The following is a 19,809-nucleotide window of genomic DNA, read 5'->3' as shown; positions in this document are numbered from 1 at the left end:
AAGTCAACCAACAATAGAGTTGCATCCAAAAAATAATAATTTTTCACATTCCATCTATCCCCTTTAGGATTTCCATCATTTCCCTTCCAAACAATTTAACTCCAACAAACAAAAATATCATCAAATTATGCATTGTGCATGATTTCTTCCATAGTCCATTAATATTAAACATGGATGGTTTTAATTTCACAACCATCAACATATCTTGTGTTTTTCCAACCTATCACTACCCACATGTATAAACCAACAAATCAACCTCATTTGTGTCAACAATCACCCAAAAAACACAAATTATGCACTTCACCAATAATCATGTGATTCAATATCATCATGCTTCTTCTACATCCACATGTTGTCTTTAGCAAGAAAATTATTATGAATTTGACAAGTCTAAATGACTTTAGTAACTAGTAACCATGCTTGACAACAACCTTGTGACTTCTACAGAAACCTCATGAATTGGGAGTAAGTTTTATTGTCGTATTTAGTGGAAAGTGTAGCAACTATAAACTTTGTAACATCATATCTATCTGAACATCAACTATGAGTTGTATACAAGAACCCCAATGGTTTAAATGTTCAAAACAAATCTAAATCAACTAATAAATTTTGGATCAATATTTACTATATTATCATGTTGGATGGATAAGAAATTGAATGGGGATATACAATATATAATGGCCTAAAATAATTATTTTGTTGGATCTCCTTGTTAGAGAAGGTAATAAAGGTGAAGTAGGAGGAGAGAAATATGTAGCATTAGAATTAACATTTCCCACAAAAAGTGTGGCATGTAGTATATCATCATACTCCTTAGTATTGCCATTGTCATATATATCAAGTGCTTCTACATTGTTTGAGTGATTTGGAATGTGTGTTTGCAAAACTTCAAAATGACTAAATTTGCAAGTGCAATAGAACGATTTCTATTGTTTTTGACTCCTTCAACATTGATTTCATTATTGTTGATGAGATAATTGTATCATATGCTCAAGACCTATATAAGATTGGGTATAATGACCTTAATTAGAAAATGCCTGACCATTGTATGACTTAGGAAGTGTTTTGTTTAGATCTAGTGGAAGGATTGCAGGTAGTGTAATAAGATTAACACTTAATGTTTGAAGTACACCATCCATATATTCTTGAAGTTAAGCGAGCTTACTAAAAGTTGGTAATTTAAATGATGGAAATGAAGATATAGTAATAACTCAATTCATATTTTCATAAATACATCATGATCTTTTGAGAAAGTATCAAAATTTCAAAACATAAAAGAGTACAAAGAATGAGATGATGATGGACCCCATTTCAAAGTAGTTGATGTTAACAATTTAATGCCAAAAATATTCAAATGTGTACATGTATCTATAAGTTGGAAGGTTACTTAGGTGAAAATTATTCTTTATTACCAAAAGTAATCCATTAAGAAAAATGATTTGGAATCCATCATCATATTCATCAAATTAGTGTTTTACTTTGTCATACAAAGCTTGGAGTTAAATAACATAGTTGTTGACATGTTCCTTGCTCTTTGTGCTCATTTAAGAAGGTCACTAACAATAACTTTCGACTCTTTATTTATATGAAAGTGCTGCAAGAATGTAGTGGTTGAATTATCAAAGCACTTAGTTCAACTCAAAGTGAATGAGTTAAACCATTAAATATAATAGTTATTAAGGGTTCATGGAAACAACTTAGTCATTAGCATTAATATAAGCAAAATTTATTGATGTTGTGAATGATTATAAATTATGTCACAACCTCCTTTTCCATTATACATGTCAAAATAAAAAGCCACAAATCCTACATATAAAAGATATGCAACAATTTCAAATGAAAATGGTGTGCAATAGGGAAGATTGCATACAATGTTATTTTTTTTTTTGTATCTAAGTGATTATTTTATTTATATTTTTTATTTATTATACAAGTGTATCCAAGTTGCTGGTGAGAACAAGGGTAACATTAGGGGTGTGGGAATAGTATCTATGGTTATACAAAGGTTGGGATAGTAGAGGCATGCACATACTATCAAAGGGATCTGACATCTAGCATGACAAAGTGTTAGTTAGGATTTGATTTAAGAGATAATATAGGTGAGATAATAAAAGGGTGTAATAATAGTAGTTGTGGAAGCAACATGGTCTAAAAGTCAGGGATAGTAGTCATAGTAGTAGGGATGATGAAAGGTGGGATATACCTTGGGTTGGCCTTATCGAGGGTTAAAGCTAATATGGAATGAGGTAGGAGTAATGGAGGTAGCAAGTGCAACTCTAGGGTTGATGGTTGTAGTGGTTATGAAAGTGGTAAGGTTAAGTTAACAAAGGAAGATGGTTTGGATGATACTACACTAGAAAGACTCATTGAGACTTCAAGATTTTTTTGCCCTAAGGACATCCTATTTATTCATTATAAAATAGATTTACCAATTGATTAGGAGATTCAACTTATTAAAAAATGCATCTATCCAAGCTTCTCAAGTAATATGAACATCTTGTTAGCCCAATGGTGCATGATTATCGTAATCCTCTTGGTCACTTGAGTTAATTTAAACTATACCACATTTAAAGGTATTTTATTGCTAGATTGGGTAGTCAGATTAAGGTTTAAGAGAGGGATGTAAATGGAAAATTAGGATCATGCATAGCGCTCGTAATAAACAATGGGAATATAATCAAATCATTTTTAAGAGCAACTAGATGTAAACTAGATCTAAAATTAAGTAAAAAATACAAACCCTAAGGCTAAATTTGGATGGTTAGAGTGGGTGATAGATAAGACTTGTACAAGTAAAGATAATAACCTAAGAAAAAAATGAATTACTAAGGCAACATGGTATAAAAGGAAGCTCATGGTTGAGAGTAGGTTGTAATCTCAAAAAATTACATTTGGGAACCATAATGTGATCTTATAAATCTTAAAAAGTAGACTAGGTCATGTAAGATTAAAGGAGTTCACTAAAATGTAAAGGGAGACAAACTTTCCCTAATATTAACCTAGGCTAATCTAATAAAATGTATACAATTAAACATAAATTATGTAGGGTTAATTGATTTTTTCTAGTAATAATAAATTATATAAATGTAATTGCCGTACTTGGAAACTAAACAAGAACATAGGGGTGCTTAGCTTGATGACCAAAGAATGTGGACCTTTGATGAATATTCTAGAATGTTTCATAATCTCTCTTTGCTTTAGAAATGTAACTTCTTTATTCAATAAGCATCTCATTTTCTAAGCTATTTTTTGTTTTGTTAAAGGCTAAGTTTAAATTATTGGGTCAAATTTGTGATTGTGAACTCACCTTGCACTTGTGAACTCTACCTTGCTCATCGTAAAACTATAATTCTTTGCTTGCCTAATGGATTCTAGCCCACTATGCGCTTCCCAATAACTAAAAAATTGGTAGTATTTAAAAAACATCTTATTAGATTGTCATTATGTCACAAGGTGATAATATCCCTTGGATCAATCCTTAGATTCAACTATGTAAAGATTGAAGATAATAAGTAAATACCTAGAGTACAAATTTACTCTTTTTAATGGACCAAATCTAAGTATTTCACTATGATTTCTCCTCTAATGTTCTAGGATGAGAGAGAATACTTCAATATGATAAAATCATGAATTGAATGCAATTAACCTTCAAATACTAGCACATAACAATCAATCATGCAAATGTGTATTTAATCAACCCTTGGAGGGAATAATTGGTGGGAAGTTGACTTAAATTTGAATTTAAGTGGGTTGTCTATGGGTTCATGGTCAACCTTGTAGTTGTAAACTTGAATGAAGACTAGAAACAAGTCAAGTCAAGGTGGGGACCATGTTATGGGGATATGTGAACATGGGGATGTGATAAGTGCATAGATATACAAAATACACTGAGACATGTAGGTAGATAGGTTTAATTAGAGTACAGATAAGATAGAACTTAGGAGTATGTAGACACAAGGATATGATAAGGATAATTACATAGGAATATGTGTGAGGTGTAGGTGACTAACACAAGGTTAGCCACTCTACTTTGCAAAAGACTACAATGTATATCAATGTGTACATGTATTGAGACATTTCCTCAACATAGGCACAAAATAAAATGGGAAATGACATGAGTATGCAAATCTCACTATTACAATTTAATGTTTATAGTTATAAATTTTCTTTTAAATACCACATACTCCTTTATTGTGAAATTTATTCTAGATAAGGATGAATGTGAAATGATTCATTGATCGTCAAACAAAAATGTTTGTTTGATATATGCATGCAATAGCTTAGAACACAAAATAGGAAACACATCCAATGTTAAGCTTTCTATTTCAAACTAAAACATACCTTAGATAGAGCATGCAATTGAAATTCAAACAAAGAAAATGAAATACAAGTTACAATAGAGTTGGAAGTGTGATTTGCTCTAATGATGATTGAAATGTAGACACCCTTTACACAAAATCTACCTATTTTGACAACATATAGCTAACATAAAGTGGATGATGAATTGTATAGGATAATGTGTTTATTTATAGATTTTTGGGAGGGAAGATGGATCGTGGAGATGCGATGAGAAGACTTTCCTAGGATTGAGATCACAAAAGATCATGACAAGGTTTGTTTGAAAATTAATGGCTAGGATTACATTTACTAAAAATAGTAAATTAATGGCTAGGAACATAATATAATATAATTAAATATCAAACTTATTTTAATTATCTTTAAGAAGGAAATTGAGTAATATAATTATTTAATTAGGTGAAGTGAATTAACTAAATAATATAATTATTTAGTCAATTTTGGATAGGGTTACTATAAAATTTAAACATCTACAATATACACACAAACTTGAGATACAAAATTAACATTGAGCATTGCCAAACTTGGAGTATTACCAGTACACACAAATATATCAAGTTATCTCACTCAAGCTACCTTTACTAGATATGTCACATGGGTTAAAAAAGACACCTTGGGATTAATTTCTATTGACATCTTTAAGACAAATTTATTTGAGATATATATGCTAGTCTTATAAAATAATTTTTTTAATGCTCATGATTGGAAATTTCAACCTCTTTGTAGTGTTGAAATATGTCAATTACAAAGTAGATTGCAAGGTAAAACTACTAATGATATTGAGAGAGATTTGATATATGAATATATAAAGAACAATAGTAAAAAAGAAAAAACTTTTACATATGATTGAGTAGAGCATAGGTTGAACTCATTAACATCATTACCTCAACTTGACTTGGAAAATACAAGGCTCTCTTACTTATGAAAATTGTTGTCTGAACTCAATTCAAACCAAATACCTCATCAAAAAACTTGAGTCCCCTTTGTGTTTCACTCTACCAACCCTAATTCCATTGATCCTTTACTTGTGCTTAAATTTGATGCTTAGTCCTTATTGTCAAGCATATATATATATATATATATATATATATATATGTCGATAGGCATTCTATAATTACAACAAAGGATGAAATGTAATGGCATGAGTGTGTTAAGTTAACAAAAAGTTTTACACATTTTATCTTAAATTTGACAAACTTTTACATGTCAAAATATTAATTAATTATAAACATAATGTTTTCAACTAAACACCACATAAAAACAAAGATATGCTTAATCAAAATTAAAAGTTTCAGATAGATGCATAAATATAAACAAAAAATAAAGATATTTTTAAAAAATAATCTAGTATTCCATAATTACATTGCATAACAATTTTTTTAAAAATTATTAGTAGACATATTAAGAATAACTAATTTATTAAACAAATATATCTTTAATTTTTTTTTTTTTTTTAATAATGATAAAAAGTTTATATTTTAAATACTAAAAATTAGATATAAAAAATTAAATATAAAAATTAGAAAAAAAATTTGTAGATAGAATAAAATCTAAATAAAATAGTTACAATTGATATATATAAACATTCTTTAATTTTATATATATACATATATATAAAATCAGTTTTCTCAAAATTTAAATTATATTTTACAACAAAATAACTAAATACGACTATAAAATACACACAATAGCTGCAATAAATACGACCATATCTTTCATTACACTTGGAACCTCGTAAAGGAAGAGCGAATTAAACCCTAAACACTCATACTCTACTACCCAACCGCCCAACAGTGGAGATCCACGCTGCTAGGAGTATAAATTTCTTATTGTTTTTTTTATTATATATTGTACACTTCTCCAGTAGGGGTTTTCGTGGTTTATCTACGTGAGGACAGAGAGATTTTGCAGAGGCTGGAGTGAGATTCATGATTTTTCTTTTTTTTGGTGAGAGAACAAAGAGATATTGCTAAAACTGAAGGAAAGACTAAATGGGTTTTTTCAAGAAGACAATAAATAAGAAGATAAAAATGGGGAAAGAAACAAAGGATTCAACAGACGCTCAAATCAGAAAGAAGAAAAATATTAGAAAAAAACCAGAGGGTTTGATAGGCCCCAGTTCGCTATGGAGGTCAAGTGTAGACGATCCTTTCAGTGTTTTACTTGGAAGTACAGAAGGAGGTAGGAATTGTTGAATTTAAACATCATAATTTTGCACATAGTAATCATGGCGAGGTTTCCTGTAGAAATGACAATGTGCATTGCTTGTTTGGAACCAGAATAGGGGAAATGCGTAGTACTAACGAAGTGCTAATTTTCATAAATATGCCAAATTACAATGTCCATAAGTTGGAAATTCCTGTCACTGGATAACTTAGGGGATGGGAATTATTGTAGTTGATTGCGTTTAATTGCTACAGGGAAAGTGATTTAAGATATTAGCAGAGAAGCCATCAGTTCAATTTCTTTAACTACTGTAAGTGTGTATGCAAATCTAGAGTACACACTGACATTGATTCAGACAAATCTGTCAACTGAACACGATTGCGCATTTCAAATAAAACTAGTAACTAAATGTGATGATACCATGCTGGGACTGAGAAGAAACGATCATCCCCAGGATGCTACCAGAGAGATAAGCGCAGGTGGAAATTACGCTAAGGCAAAGCTAGGGTTATTTAAGCATAATTGAATGAGAATATAGGATTAAATCACTAACTTCGAAATAAATCTTTTAAATAGTAGATTACAAAATGATTCAAACATTTTTATTGGCAATTATGGCGATTTTACTGTTCACTAGCAGTTAAATTTTTTTTTTATTTACAAGGGAAGTTGAATGAGGTTAAACGTTGTACACTTTTATTTTATTTTTCCAAAACATTGCAATAGGCTTTTGGTTTGGATTTGGAAACTTTTTGGATTCAATGGTATTAACATATCATTGTGTGTAGGTTTTTTATCCTTGGAAGAAATAGATGAAGATTTATACAATTTGGGTCAAAAAGACACTCCTCAGCCTGAGAAAACTGGTTCTTCATTAAAGAAGCGGAAACGTGTAACGGAAAAAGTTGACGAGAGGAGTGAGTCATTACTCTCTCAGAAAGATGACTCGATGCAAGGGTTGGCATCAAAGTCTGCAAAGAAGAAGAAGAAGAAGAAGAAGAAGAAGAAGAAGATGAAGAATAAGAAAAAGAAGAAAGACACAATAGAAAGCAAAAGTGAGAAGGTACATCTTTCAGGTAATTTTACACTTTTTTTTATCAATGAAGGCATGGTCATTTGGGAAGGTTGCAAGAAGATTTTCTATCAGGCTTGGAGTTTTGAGTTTCTAAATAGTTGCAATTCTTTCCAGAAGATCATTGCAATATTGATGCCTTGATTCTGAAGGCTAAGGCTATATTTTAACTTCATTTTTAACATGAAAGTTTTGCAAGCTTGTCTTTGTAAAGACTTATTAGTTTCTTCCTCATCTGAGTTTTAAATTTTTATGCAACGTCTTTTTCAGCAAATCTCTTTGCCTTCTTTATTTAATACGTTATGATTTCATTCCTTGAAATAATGTTCTTTTTACCTCGCAGCATTGATTCTTAAATAATTGCGTTAATATGTCACTTGCAGAGGAAGACCGTGATGTAGATAATGCTAATACAGGCATATCAGGAGTGCCAGATGATATAAATGCAAAAGATTGTGAAGGTGATTTGTCATTTGATGTGGAGGAATTTTCAGCATGGAATGAATTGAGACTCCATCCTTTGCTCAAAAGAGCAATCTGGGCATTGCAATTCAAGGAGCCTACGCCCATACAGAAACTTTGCATACCAGCAGCTGCTCATCAGGGAAAGGTTAATGTCTTTGGAATTTTCATTAGCTGTACAGTTCAAGTTACTAGTACAACACACATTTTGCATGACAAGGACAAGGCTTTGTTCCCTCTGTACCAAGCTTACTTCTATCCTTCTTCATGTTCTAGTTGGCGTTGCTATATATTATAATTTTTGTGAGCCTTATCATAAAATTTCTAGAAAATTCAACTCCAAAACATTTGTTTGCTTAATGCTAGAATCCTTATTCATGGCATGATGTTTTAAATGATTTGTTTAAAAGAAAATTTATTAGTGAGATTCCTTATTGCTTTGCATGTTGTATCTGTAATCTTTAGTGTAGCCTAACCACCATGACACAGGATGTGATAGGTGCAGCTGAAACCGGATCAGGAAAAACCCTTGCCTTTGGACTGCCAATTTTGCAGCGCCTTTTGGAAGAGCAAGAGAAAGCAGCACGCAAGGAAGGTTTTGCAATTAATGGACAAACATTCACAGGAGAAGAGAGGGGAGCTCCTCTCAGAGCTCTTATTGTGACCCCAACCAGAGAACTTGCATTGCAGGTATAGATAACTCCCTTTATTGCTTACTCACACTTTGATTGAATTTATTGCTTGTTTCTTGCAATTTAAATGTTTCACCAGAGAGCTTATTCCACGGTTTCCGGCTACTGTATGTATATATTCAAGAGATTGGACTAAGCATTTGATGTTGTTCACTACTGACGACTCAATCTCACTAACAATTATCCATAACTGTGAGATGCTTATATTTGATGACATGAATTTTCAAAGTTAAGAGAAGTTCCACATTGAGGTTTATTCCAAGTTAGTTATCCAGGGTGTCTTTACTGTAGTACTTCTTTATTATATCTGAATATACACTCCAAGTTCCATTGACCCAATTTTGGTCATCAATTGATATCAATGAAATTTCTTTCATTTTATAGTCGTTTGGATTTCTTCCTGCCTGGATATCCCATGTCATTTGCTTGGTTTGCAACTTTTGAGATCCCTATAATCTGGGAAATAGTCATGCCACTATGACTGGGCATTCCGTTTCTAAATTTTTTCACCATACTGGATGATTGAATGTTTAGATGGTGTGAGTCTAGAGAGCTACGAGTCTGATTCCAAGCTGTAGAAGAAACAACCAGAAGTCTGCCTCCATCATTGAGGAGGCTAAAGCCAATAGGTGCAAGTCTTATTGCTATTTAGTGGATTACTATAGTACTTATCTATTATATCCGAATGTACTTTCCAAGTTCCATTGACTTACTTATGGTCATCTATAGACACCAATGGAATTTCTTTCTTTTTATATTCTATTGGCTTTTCATCCACCTGGATATCCTATATCATTCACTTAGTTTACAAATCTCGAGATCTCAATAATCTGGAAAACTATCATAGGATTGTGATTGGGCATGCCTTAACTAATCTCTTTTTCATTGTACTAGAAGATTGAATATTTAGATGGAATATAGCTAGAGAGCTCTAGGTCCAATTCCAAGCTGAATGTAGAAGAAACCACAGCAAGTGATCAAATCTTGACACTTGCCTCGATCATTGAGGAGGCTCAAGCCATTAGATGCAATGTTTATTACTATTTAGTGGACTTGAGCAAAACTTGGATGCCGTTTCAAGCTACTTTCTGATAGAACAAATTAAAATTTACCTTTAAGATTTAGTGTTCTCCCCATTGATGATCTTTTAGGATGTCTATAATGGAATATATTTGCATCAAAATGGGCGATATAGATGAAATTTATGGTACTATGATGCCCATTACCCACACTTTTTGGCTTTTAAACAGATGAATTGCATGGCAGAGGACCTTGGAGATAAATGTAGCTGGACTCTATTTGGAAGTCACCATGTCTAGCCTCCTATTTCTGTATGACATTGTTTTGTTATCTTCAAGCCTCATACAAAATTAGATTTGGTTCGTTCATTTTTTGATGAACATGGTCTGCTTGTGTACCTTAATAAAAATCAAAAGAATGCATTATTTATGCCCAAGAAAGGATTGTCCAGTATTTAAAAATTTTACTTATGAAGGATGACATGTTGAGGTGGTTTCATTTTGCATTTATTTAGCTGTGGTATTCTCTGGATTACAATTCAGCTTGATTTCTGCAGTTGAAGTGAAGCTTAATAAAGGATATATTACATATACCATTTTGAGCACATAACATTTTTAGCTTTAATTTCAGGATGTTCTGGACCGATATTTGTTTCTTTGACATGCTTGTTACCTAACACTTATTTATTGGTTGGGAGATTCAGAGCTCATATTTGGCGCAAAGTTTGTTATAGATTGGTCGAGGGGTACCATTACTAATCACAATGCTTTTTTTAGCCTCATCCACTGCTCACTTCAATGGTCTTCCACATTGGTATTATGCTTTATTGGTCAATGCATGGCCAATTGTCACTTTGGATGGGAGAGGTACCTATATCTTTCTCTGCAATTCTTTGCCCATGGAGTTCTCCATTAGTGCACTAGATATTACCAGAAGACAAATTAGTCATGGCATTTATGTGGGGTCTTATAAGGCTTACTAAAAACTGGCATGGACTGAGCTGAAATAAATTTTTATGTTTAAGATCCTACACTATTATCTGCAATCTCTTCATTTCAAAGACAGTTAAGTTTGTAACCCACAGAATATAACCTGTACACATCCTTGTTGTTTGAGATTCCACTGTAACAGCTCAGATTTTGCTGCTTTTGGCTTCATATGGAGTCAGATAGGTAGATACCACATGAGCAACATGTTTCGTGAGATTCTCTTTCTGTATGAGATCCATGATTGTTAGTGTTACTATTAGATGTTTAATACCAACTGAATCTTTGAGGACCTTCATCAAACATGAAAACAAGAGACGTCTCTTCTTATTTTTCTTAGATGTGTTCCATTTCAGACAGAAAACCATCGGGACTGGTTATGTCAAATTAATGGTCCATATTTCAAGAGAACCTAGGCCAATACTGCATATGCAAGATTATTTAGATGGTAAAGGGGTCAGATATTCATGCAAAATTTAATGATAACCTTCATACCAACTTCGTCTTTGTTCTATGTGTTAGAATAGTGGCTGAATAGTACAGCGCTTGTGTATTACATTGCTATTGGTATATTTGGTCATTGTTTTAGATGCCTTGTCTATATTTTTGCCTTCAGCCTTTGTTTGGGTTTACTTCATTTCATCCATATTGTTTGGATTTATCTAGTTCTCATTTATTCTTTTAGTTCTTTATTGGAAATGCACATGAACCCTTTTTCTTTTTCAAGGATATGAAGACCAACACCTTTGTAACAAAATTTAAATGCTTCTAGTATGAAATTTAGTTTGGATTGATTGTTATTTATCTGCAACTATGAGTATGTTCAATGTTATTCAGTCCTTATTTGTCCTTAAAAACTCATTTAATAAAATTTTGCAGGTCTGTGATCATCTTAGAGCAGCTGCCAAGTTCACTAACATAAGGGTGGTGCCTATTGTGGGTGGATTAGCTCCTCAAAAGCAAGAGCGTCTTTTAAAGAAAAGACCACACATTATTGTGGGGACTCCAGGGCGATTATGGGAACTTATGGCTGGTGGGGAAAGACACCTAGTTGAGGTTGGTCCTCTTGTAAGGATGCATTGTAATCACTTATGGCAGAAAGATGGTAATTATATTCAGCCAAAACTCACATCTGGTTGATACCATGTGGTATGATGCAGCTACAGTCTCTTTCTTTCTTTGTCCTCGATGAGGCTGACCGGATGATAGAGAAAGGCCACTTTCATGAGCTTCAATCCATAATTGACATGCTTCCACAAGTCTCAGATCATTCTGTAGAACCTCGGAGCTCAGACGGGGCACAACCTCTGGAAAATGCTTCAGGAGATGAGGTGAAACAGAGTTTCAAAAGAAAAAGAAGGCAGACATTTGTGTTTTCAGCCACTATAGCGCTTACTTCTGGCTTTCGAAAGAAGCTTTCAAAGGGAGGCCTGCATAAAATAAAGCCAGGTACTATGGATGAAAATGACTCCCTTGCGGCACTTTCTGAGAGAGCAGGTGTGAGGCAAAATGCAGCTGTTGTTGATTTAACATCATCAAGCATTATGGCACATAATCTGGAAGAGTCAGTAATAGAGTATGGTTCTAAACATCCAAACATTTCTAGGCTTTAACTGCTTTCCTTGTTAGTTCAGGGGCAAACATATCTTTGATTGTGACTCTAAGGATGCATTATCTGTTGTTTTTATTTAGAGAAGTTATTTAGGCTACCAGTAATGGATTTTGTAATATTGAATTACGCAGGTGTAGAGAAGAAGACAAAGATGTGTATTTGTATTATATTCTGAAGGTTCATGGGTGTGGACGTACCATTGTCTTCTGCACTTCAATTGCAGCATTGCGACGTATATCTGCACTATTACGAATCCTAAATGTTACTGCGTGGCCTCTTCATGCACAAATGCAGCAGAGAGCTCGTTTGAAGGTGAGTATTGCGAATGTTGTCATTTTCCTATCAACTTCCTAACTATATTGGAGTAATGCTGTGATTCTTCTGCTTCTTAAATTCTAGGTGATCTCGATTGTAAAAAGTTCCCTGAAGTTATATTATGAAAAAAATATTGATTTTTTTGATAATGGCATTGCTCTTGCTATTCATGCTTCAAGTTGATTTTGCTGTACTTCTTTATGCATCCTCAAAGAGATTTTCACAGATCTTTTGTCAAGTCCTGGGACCTTCATCAGAGAGGTGCAGAATATACACTGCAATGGCTGTACCGTGTGTAATGTATTATAGCTCTGTAAGTGTTTTAAGAGACAACTTGAAATTTTAGAGGCTTAGCATGACTCCAGTCGATTGCTGTATTGAATTTTAATGTAGTCAGGGTTTTCAAACTCTTTAGAAATTCATCCTTGTTACATCGGAACAGTATCTGACTTCAACCCAGCAGGCTCCTTGTTCTCATCAAAACATCTTTCACATTAGTTTGCTCTAAAACAATGCAAGGTTATGACGTTTTAGAAACAACTTTGAAGGTGTAGAGAAACAAGGCAAAATACTGCAATGAAATTTTCTGAAAGTGTATGAATATCTGAATTTTTTTTATTAAACATGGATTACCATAAGATCAAATTTGTGCGATTGTAAAATCAGCAATAAGATATAAAATAGCAAACTAAGATAACACAAGATTTACGTGGAGAAACCCTTTTGGAAAAAAAATTCACATGAGAAAGAGGATAAGTATATATTATTCTTCAAAAGTAGAGATGCATTCACTTTGACAGCACTCTGATAGCACCTATGTACTTGTAAACAATCTCATCAAACTATCTCATGCTCTCACTATATGGACATGGAGTGACGACAAAACCATAAATGGTTTACGAAAACAATGGATACCAAAACCATTGTATCATACAAAAACCCCACACCCACTTTAGAGAGCATCTTCCGATAATAGCAAGTACATCAAAGACTTCACATGGGCACAATCAATTGGTTACCTGAATAGAAAATGTGACCTCAAAAGCATCTTTGGTGGCAAACTTTGATGGCATAACTCCATAAGTGTAAGCACTCCAAAATGTAATTGCCAATTCATGCGGGACCTGCCTTGTCATACAAGATTACCCTTCTCAAATTCTAGCACCTAGAATTGGGAAAATGTTTTTAGTGATTAAAAAGTCAACTGTAACTGCCACCGTTGTGCTCCACCTTTTTCATGTATGCATATGACAACTACATTCAAGCTTCCAAGAGAATCTAAGTTACAAATTAATTTCCAATCACACCCTAAGCATCCAAGGACAGTTTCCAAGAGTGTTGAAGGCACATTAATAATACACAGGTTTTCAAAGTAAATGGCACCTTAATCCTGATAAAAGTTTGGTTTGATTTAAGCAATCCATTGCAATTGTATGACCTCTAAACACAATTATATAGGTCAGTTGTCACCAATGCATGAAGCTATGAAGGCTATTCTCTTTCGAATTCTCTCTCTACATGCAGCACTGGTTTTGTGTAGCTCTTTGGTGTTTAACACATTGCATGGACTCTAGTTGGTGCTATTAAAGCCTTTTGATTACCTGGGATTATATCTACATAACCAATTACTAGTCAACCTTTGGAGAATTAGAGCTATTCCCCTAAATTAAAGCTCCACTTCTTTTAGTATAATGGCTTGGTTTGTGCAAGTGCAACTAACTTTTCGACTTCTTCCATGAGATCAACCTTGGATATCAGAAGAGTTGTCTGATAACTTTAAGTATGGCTCCATCATGCCCCCTTGATCCAGAGTTCTGACCACTTATCCAATTGCATCATTTGATTTGGGTTAGTATGCAGTGGTTGATACTTGATAGTGCCACAATTTCCCTTTTTCTGTTGATGAATGACAGGGAACATCTTGTTCTGTTTGGTTGTCGTTTTTCTTCTGCATCATCTAATTTATTGCATCAAATTCTTGAAAATTTATTGGGTTAGTTTCAAGTTTGGATTGCTGTTCACAGTAAACCCCATTTTGTTTATTTTTTTGCTTTTTGTACTTGGGAATCTCCCCTATTACTTCCTTTTCTGCAAGCATTTGTAGATATAGTATGATTTTTAAATTTTTTCCTTCTAACTATTTCTAATAAGAAGATATTTTCTTAAATAGTACTACAGATTTAATTTGTATCATATATGATGATTATTTTGGATGTTTAAACCTTTTCTTGAATCAGACCATCCATGAACAGGATTTGGAATTCACAAGCAAAGTGATAGAATTTTTGCCTAATTATTTGAACCAACGAAGAGCAACGCATGTGATGCATTACAATATTACACAAAACACAATTGTAGCTTAGTAATGGCCTGCTCAGCGAACCACATGTAATAACCTACTTGATTTGGATCTAAGTCACTGCATTCGAATTCCCCAACAATAAAATTCGGATGAAATTCGGCAAGAGAAAAATTCAACATTAAATTCGCTTTATATAAATTTGATTTTTTAGAAAATAAATAATATATCTAAAAATTATTAGAATAAACAATATCAAATTTGTTTAATTTAATTTAAATAGTTTAATTTAAATTTGTCAAATTTAATATATTAAGAATTGAAAATTTAAATTAAATATTCTAAAATATTTAATTTTTAATATATTAAATGTGAAATCCACAAATTTTATAGTAAATGTTAATATATTAAATGTTTATCAAAATAGACTTTATATTTATATTCGTTAAGTTTTACTTTAATTTTTTAATATTAATTAACATTTATATTGGGTAGCTACCATTATATTTAAATCCTACAATTTTAAAAAGTCTTTTTAACATTAACAAATAACATTTATATCGGGTAGCATTAACAAAAGTCTTTTTAACATTAATATCAAAAACATTTATATTGGGCGGCAATTTTTCCTGACGCGTCTACAAACCCTACCAGCGGAAGGCATGGCATTGGCGTGGGGCCCTTCGGTGGCCCTCTTCCCGACAGCAAGTGTGAACTGGTCGTCCATCGACGGAAGAAACCTCTGCAAGTTATTCGACGAGTTTAAGACAAATTTTTGCGAATTTTATATGATTTTTATACATTCGCTGAATTTCAAACTTGAAGCCGAAAATTTGCCAAACGTGGTGACTAAGATTTGGATGACTTACAAGGTTTTTCTTTACACATTTTCCTCCCATTTGCAGCTGTAAATCTATTGTTCGTCAGCTCCTTTGGACATTTTTTGGTGGGTATTGGTTCTGTCTCCTTATTTTTTAATGATGATTTTTAGTAGAGACAATTCTTGCACATTAGGATAATGCAAATGAAGATTATCTATTGTTTGACCACAGAACCAACTTGAAATATGACCAGATGCAAGCTCTGTTAAAGAAATCATTGGGCATGCTCTGTGTCCTAGAGATGTACATCAAACTTTTTAATGGATCTTGTTCTACCTAAAAGTTTTTTAGGTAGTTTGAATACTTGTATATAATGTTATATTTGTGGAGCATTTTTTGTGAGTTCTGATTATTTGAACCAAGGAAGAGAAAGCATGTGATGCATTACAATATTACACAAAACACAATTGTAGCTCAGTAATGGCCTGCTCAGCCAACCACATGTGAATAACCTACTTGATTTAGATTACTTACAAGGTTTTTCTTTACACATTTTCCTCCCATTTGCAGCTGTAAATCTATTGTTCATCAGCTCTTTTGGACATTCTTTGGTGAATATTTGTTCTGTCTCCTTATTTTTTAATGATGATTTTTAGTAGAGACAATTCTTGCACATCAGAATAATGCAAACTAAGATTATCTATCATTTGACCATGGAACCAACCTGAAATATGACCATATGCAAGCTCTGGTAAAGAAATCATTGGGCATGCTTCATGGCATAGAGATGTACGTCAAACTTTTTAATGGATCTCGTTCTCCCTAAAAGTTTCTTAGGTAGTTTGAATATCTGTATTTAGTGTTATATTTGTGGAGCACTTTTTGTGAGCTCTGATTGAGGAACAGTCTTGTTTATATGCATATAATCCACAAAGTTTTTGTTTTTCCTAGGTTCTCCATAAGCATTTTTCTAGGGTTGATGTTTAAAGGCTTATGAAGGAGTCAGTCAATCTAAAGTGGAGATGAATTTTAAGAATGTAAATTGATAAACTTGAATGTTATGAATTCTTGTTCAAGGTTAGAGAGTGCGAATCACATGAATTATTGAGTGCCCTTTGTTGTGGTGGAGCTAGAACTAAGGGATGAGCTACAATCCATTAGAACTAGTATTGCATAGGGATGCGTCTCCCTCGATAAAGGTGTTGTTTAAGATATGGGGACATCCCTAGGATGTGGGGACGAGGATGAAATGCCCCCTCCCATGACCCCCCTCCACTACCTATAGAAATAGGGCGCCTCCCTTGTAGGGGACGCCACACTATCCCTAGGATCACTTAGAGTTCCCACGTCCCAAAAGCGTGAAACATTTAGAAAACACTTTTAAAGAATTTTTAATACATATCGCTAACCCTAAATTTAAAATGGGGCCCCTCAATACCTCACATCCCCCAAAACACTGTAAATAAGTTATCCCTTAATAGAAATGAGACTCAAACTTAGCTCAGATTTGACTAGTTAATATTTGACGTAGACGTAGACTTAGACTTGGATCTTACACTTGGCCAAGACTCGACAAATACCCAACAAATTGAAAAACCATGAAATATATAGATTTTTAAGGATTTAAAACTTTTATCATGTACCCTTCTATAAATAAAACGAAGACAATAAACTAAAGGAATGGAATTTAATTTTATTGCATTCACAAGTATACAGCAATTACATGACTACAAAAAATTGATTTAAAATTTTTAGCTAAAGAAAACAACATTTTTAAATATGTAAATATTGTCTTGTGTAGACAAAACTTATGTATTATGAAATCTATGGCATCAAAATAAATATCAAAACTAAAAGTATAACTATGGTTCAAAGGATCTTGTACCAATCGTCCTAGCATCCATAGTTATATGGCAAGTCTTGTGTGGGTGTCTAAGATAGGTCTTTGATGATGATGCGGCCATGATATCAACATCCAAGGGGTCTACTTGTGTTATGTCCTCTCTTTGCGAGGGCTACTATCTCTACCTCTAGATTGACTTAATAACCCATGTGGGGCTGTCCTTATTGAAGATCAGATCCTTAGCCTTAGGGATCCAATTTGATTGTTGTTCAATCTCCTCTAGAGTGATGGGAGATAAGTCGGTTGTAATGTCCCCTAGTTAGTTATGCCCTTTAAAGTTAACCCCAATTTACCCAAATCTAAAATAAATGAATTAAGTTTATGGGAATACCTCTGTCTACTGTTTTCCTGCATATAAAACCAGAGAACATATATGTAATGATGCTTATAAAACTGAAACACACACTAAAAAGTATATTGAATGATGTATGTATTAGTATGAGACTTATTAAATAAATCTAGATTGTTATATCTGTCAGATACAGTCATATTTGTTAGATAAAATCAAATTACAGGTTAGTTGCTTTCCTTAATTTTCCAATTCCTCATTACACCAGGGTGGGCTAGTTTTATAGGGTGTCCAAGAAACCATCCCTCCTAGGCCCAAGGGCAGAATACCAAATCCCCCTTGGCTCCATATGGCAGGTGTTAGGCATCCATTATGGAGTGGCGTACCCAGCGAGGTGTTCTATCGGCGTTCCCCCTAATCACAACCACCTTCTCTCTTAAGCCCAAGAGCAGATGCTTCACCCCTCTTGGCCCCATGTGGCAGGTGTTAGGCATCCACTATGGAGTGGCGTACTTAAGAGAGTCCCTCATATAATGAACCATTTGTGATATTTCTATGAAGTTATATTTATTCAATTCATTCCTTTATGACAGTCAGTTATATAATTACCACATAAGTACCTTGTATTGGATTAATATCATGTTCCCTGTTAGTGTTACTTTGTATTAGTGTTATACATTTATTGTCATTATTCCATTACCATCAGTTTGTTACTCCTTATATCAGCATTATCATCGTTTGTGTAATTTGAATTTTGTTACGATTTCTTGGAATTATGTGCAGATATTTAATTATGTTTACTGTCAAATAATTCTGTTATTTTACTGCTGTCTGAATAATACAATTTGTCCTTCTAACTTAATAGTATATTAACTGTTATTAATTTTGATTAAGAACAATTACATTCAATTTACATTCACTTATACTCCTGTCTAGAATCAGACATATGTAACACACTGGCTGGAATATACTTTAACATTAATTCAGAAATTCATATAAATACGTACCTGTCACTAATTCTAACCGCCTTCCTTTATCCTTACTGCAGACCTGGGTAATTCCTTTCGCGCTTCCCACTTATCCTTATCGGCAGGCTCAGACCAATTATCTCCTGTTTTTCCCCTACCTCCCTATTCGAGCTATGGGGGGAGGTATTTATCTTCTCCTTCAACGTGGTGGAGGGAGGGCCACGTTGATTCACCCGGCAATGCTCCTTAGGAAGGGTTGCTTCTTTTGTCTAGCGGGACCCTCTAAAGTCTGACGTGGGTGATATTTTATCATCCCACTGATTCACAAAGTCATTGGACCTTTTCATCCCAACTTAACTTTGACTATCCCATGTATATTATATATATATATATTTTAATGTACTTTGAACATTGCTAATTAGGATAAGCATTAATCAATATAAAGTTTAAGTTAATAATATGATATCAATCTGCAATAATATAATAATTTTAATAATATGTTGTCAATAATGCAATTTAATAATTTCATTATGGTTTTACATATGTTATGGCAAAAATATATCAATTATATCTTCTACAATTGTGGGGACATGACATTGGTGACCAAGATTTGTTTGTAATGAAGGCCAAGGTTTATATAAACAAGATCATTCAGCTTTTGCAATGATAGCTTCTTGGAGCATATGTGCTCAAACATATTCTAATTGTGATGCATATTGAACTGTTGCATAGTTGGCTCAAGACATATGTTGCAATCCTTAGAAGATTTGACACCTTAGCACCAAACCTTTTCCACCATGCATTTGAAATGAGAAAAAAAAGAAATCAATTCCATTGTTCAACTTTGA

The 19,809-nt window shown here is 33.3% G+C and overlaps 1 protein-coding gene across 2 annotated transcripts in view; it reads left to right on the top strand.

The window, feature by feature from the left end:
• The first annotated feature begins 6,069 nt into the window (after nucleotides 1–6,069).
• Nucleotides 6,070–19,809, top strand: part of LOC131047130 (DEAD-box ATP-dependent RNA helicase 13) — a 92,203-nt gene continuing 78,463 nt past the window's right edge. For both annotated transcript variants that reach the window (XM_057980978.2, XM_057980977.2), the window contains exons 1-7: nucleotides 6,070–6,537; nucleotides 7,311–7,598; nucleotides 7,978–8,204; nucleotides 8,546–8,746; nucleotides 11,634–11,810; nucleotides 11,915–12,330; nucleotides 12,498–12,678. In XM_057980978.2, coding sequence (XP_057836961.1) covers nucleotides 6,348–6,537; nucleotides 7,311–7,598; nucleotides 7,978–8,204; nucleotides 8,546–8,746; nucleotides 11,634–11,810; nucleotides 11,915–12,330; nucleotides 12,498–12,678 — 1,680 coding nt within the window. In that variant the 5' untranslated portion in view covers nucleotides 6,070–6,347. The remainder of the gene's footprint in view (nucleotides 6,538–7,310; nucleotides 7,599–7,977; nucleotides 8,205–8,545; nucleotides 8,747–11,633; nucleotides 11,811–11,914; nucleotides 12,331–12,497; nucleotides 12,679–19,809) is intronic.

Source organism: Cryptomeria japonica, chromosome 3, assembly GCF_030272615.1.
Source record: "Cryptomeria japonica chromosome 3, Sugi_1.0, whole genome shotgun sequence".
In the NCBI taxonomy this organism is placed as follows: Eukaryota; Viridiplantae; Streptophyta; class Pinopsida; order Cupressales; family Cupressaceae; genus Cryptomeria; species Cryptomeria japonica.
The sequence above is the reverse complement of the archived record's forward strand: the minus strand, read 5'-3'. Positions and strand labels throughout refer to the sequence as shown.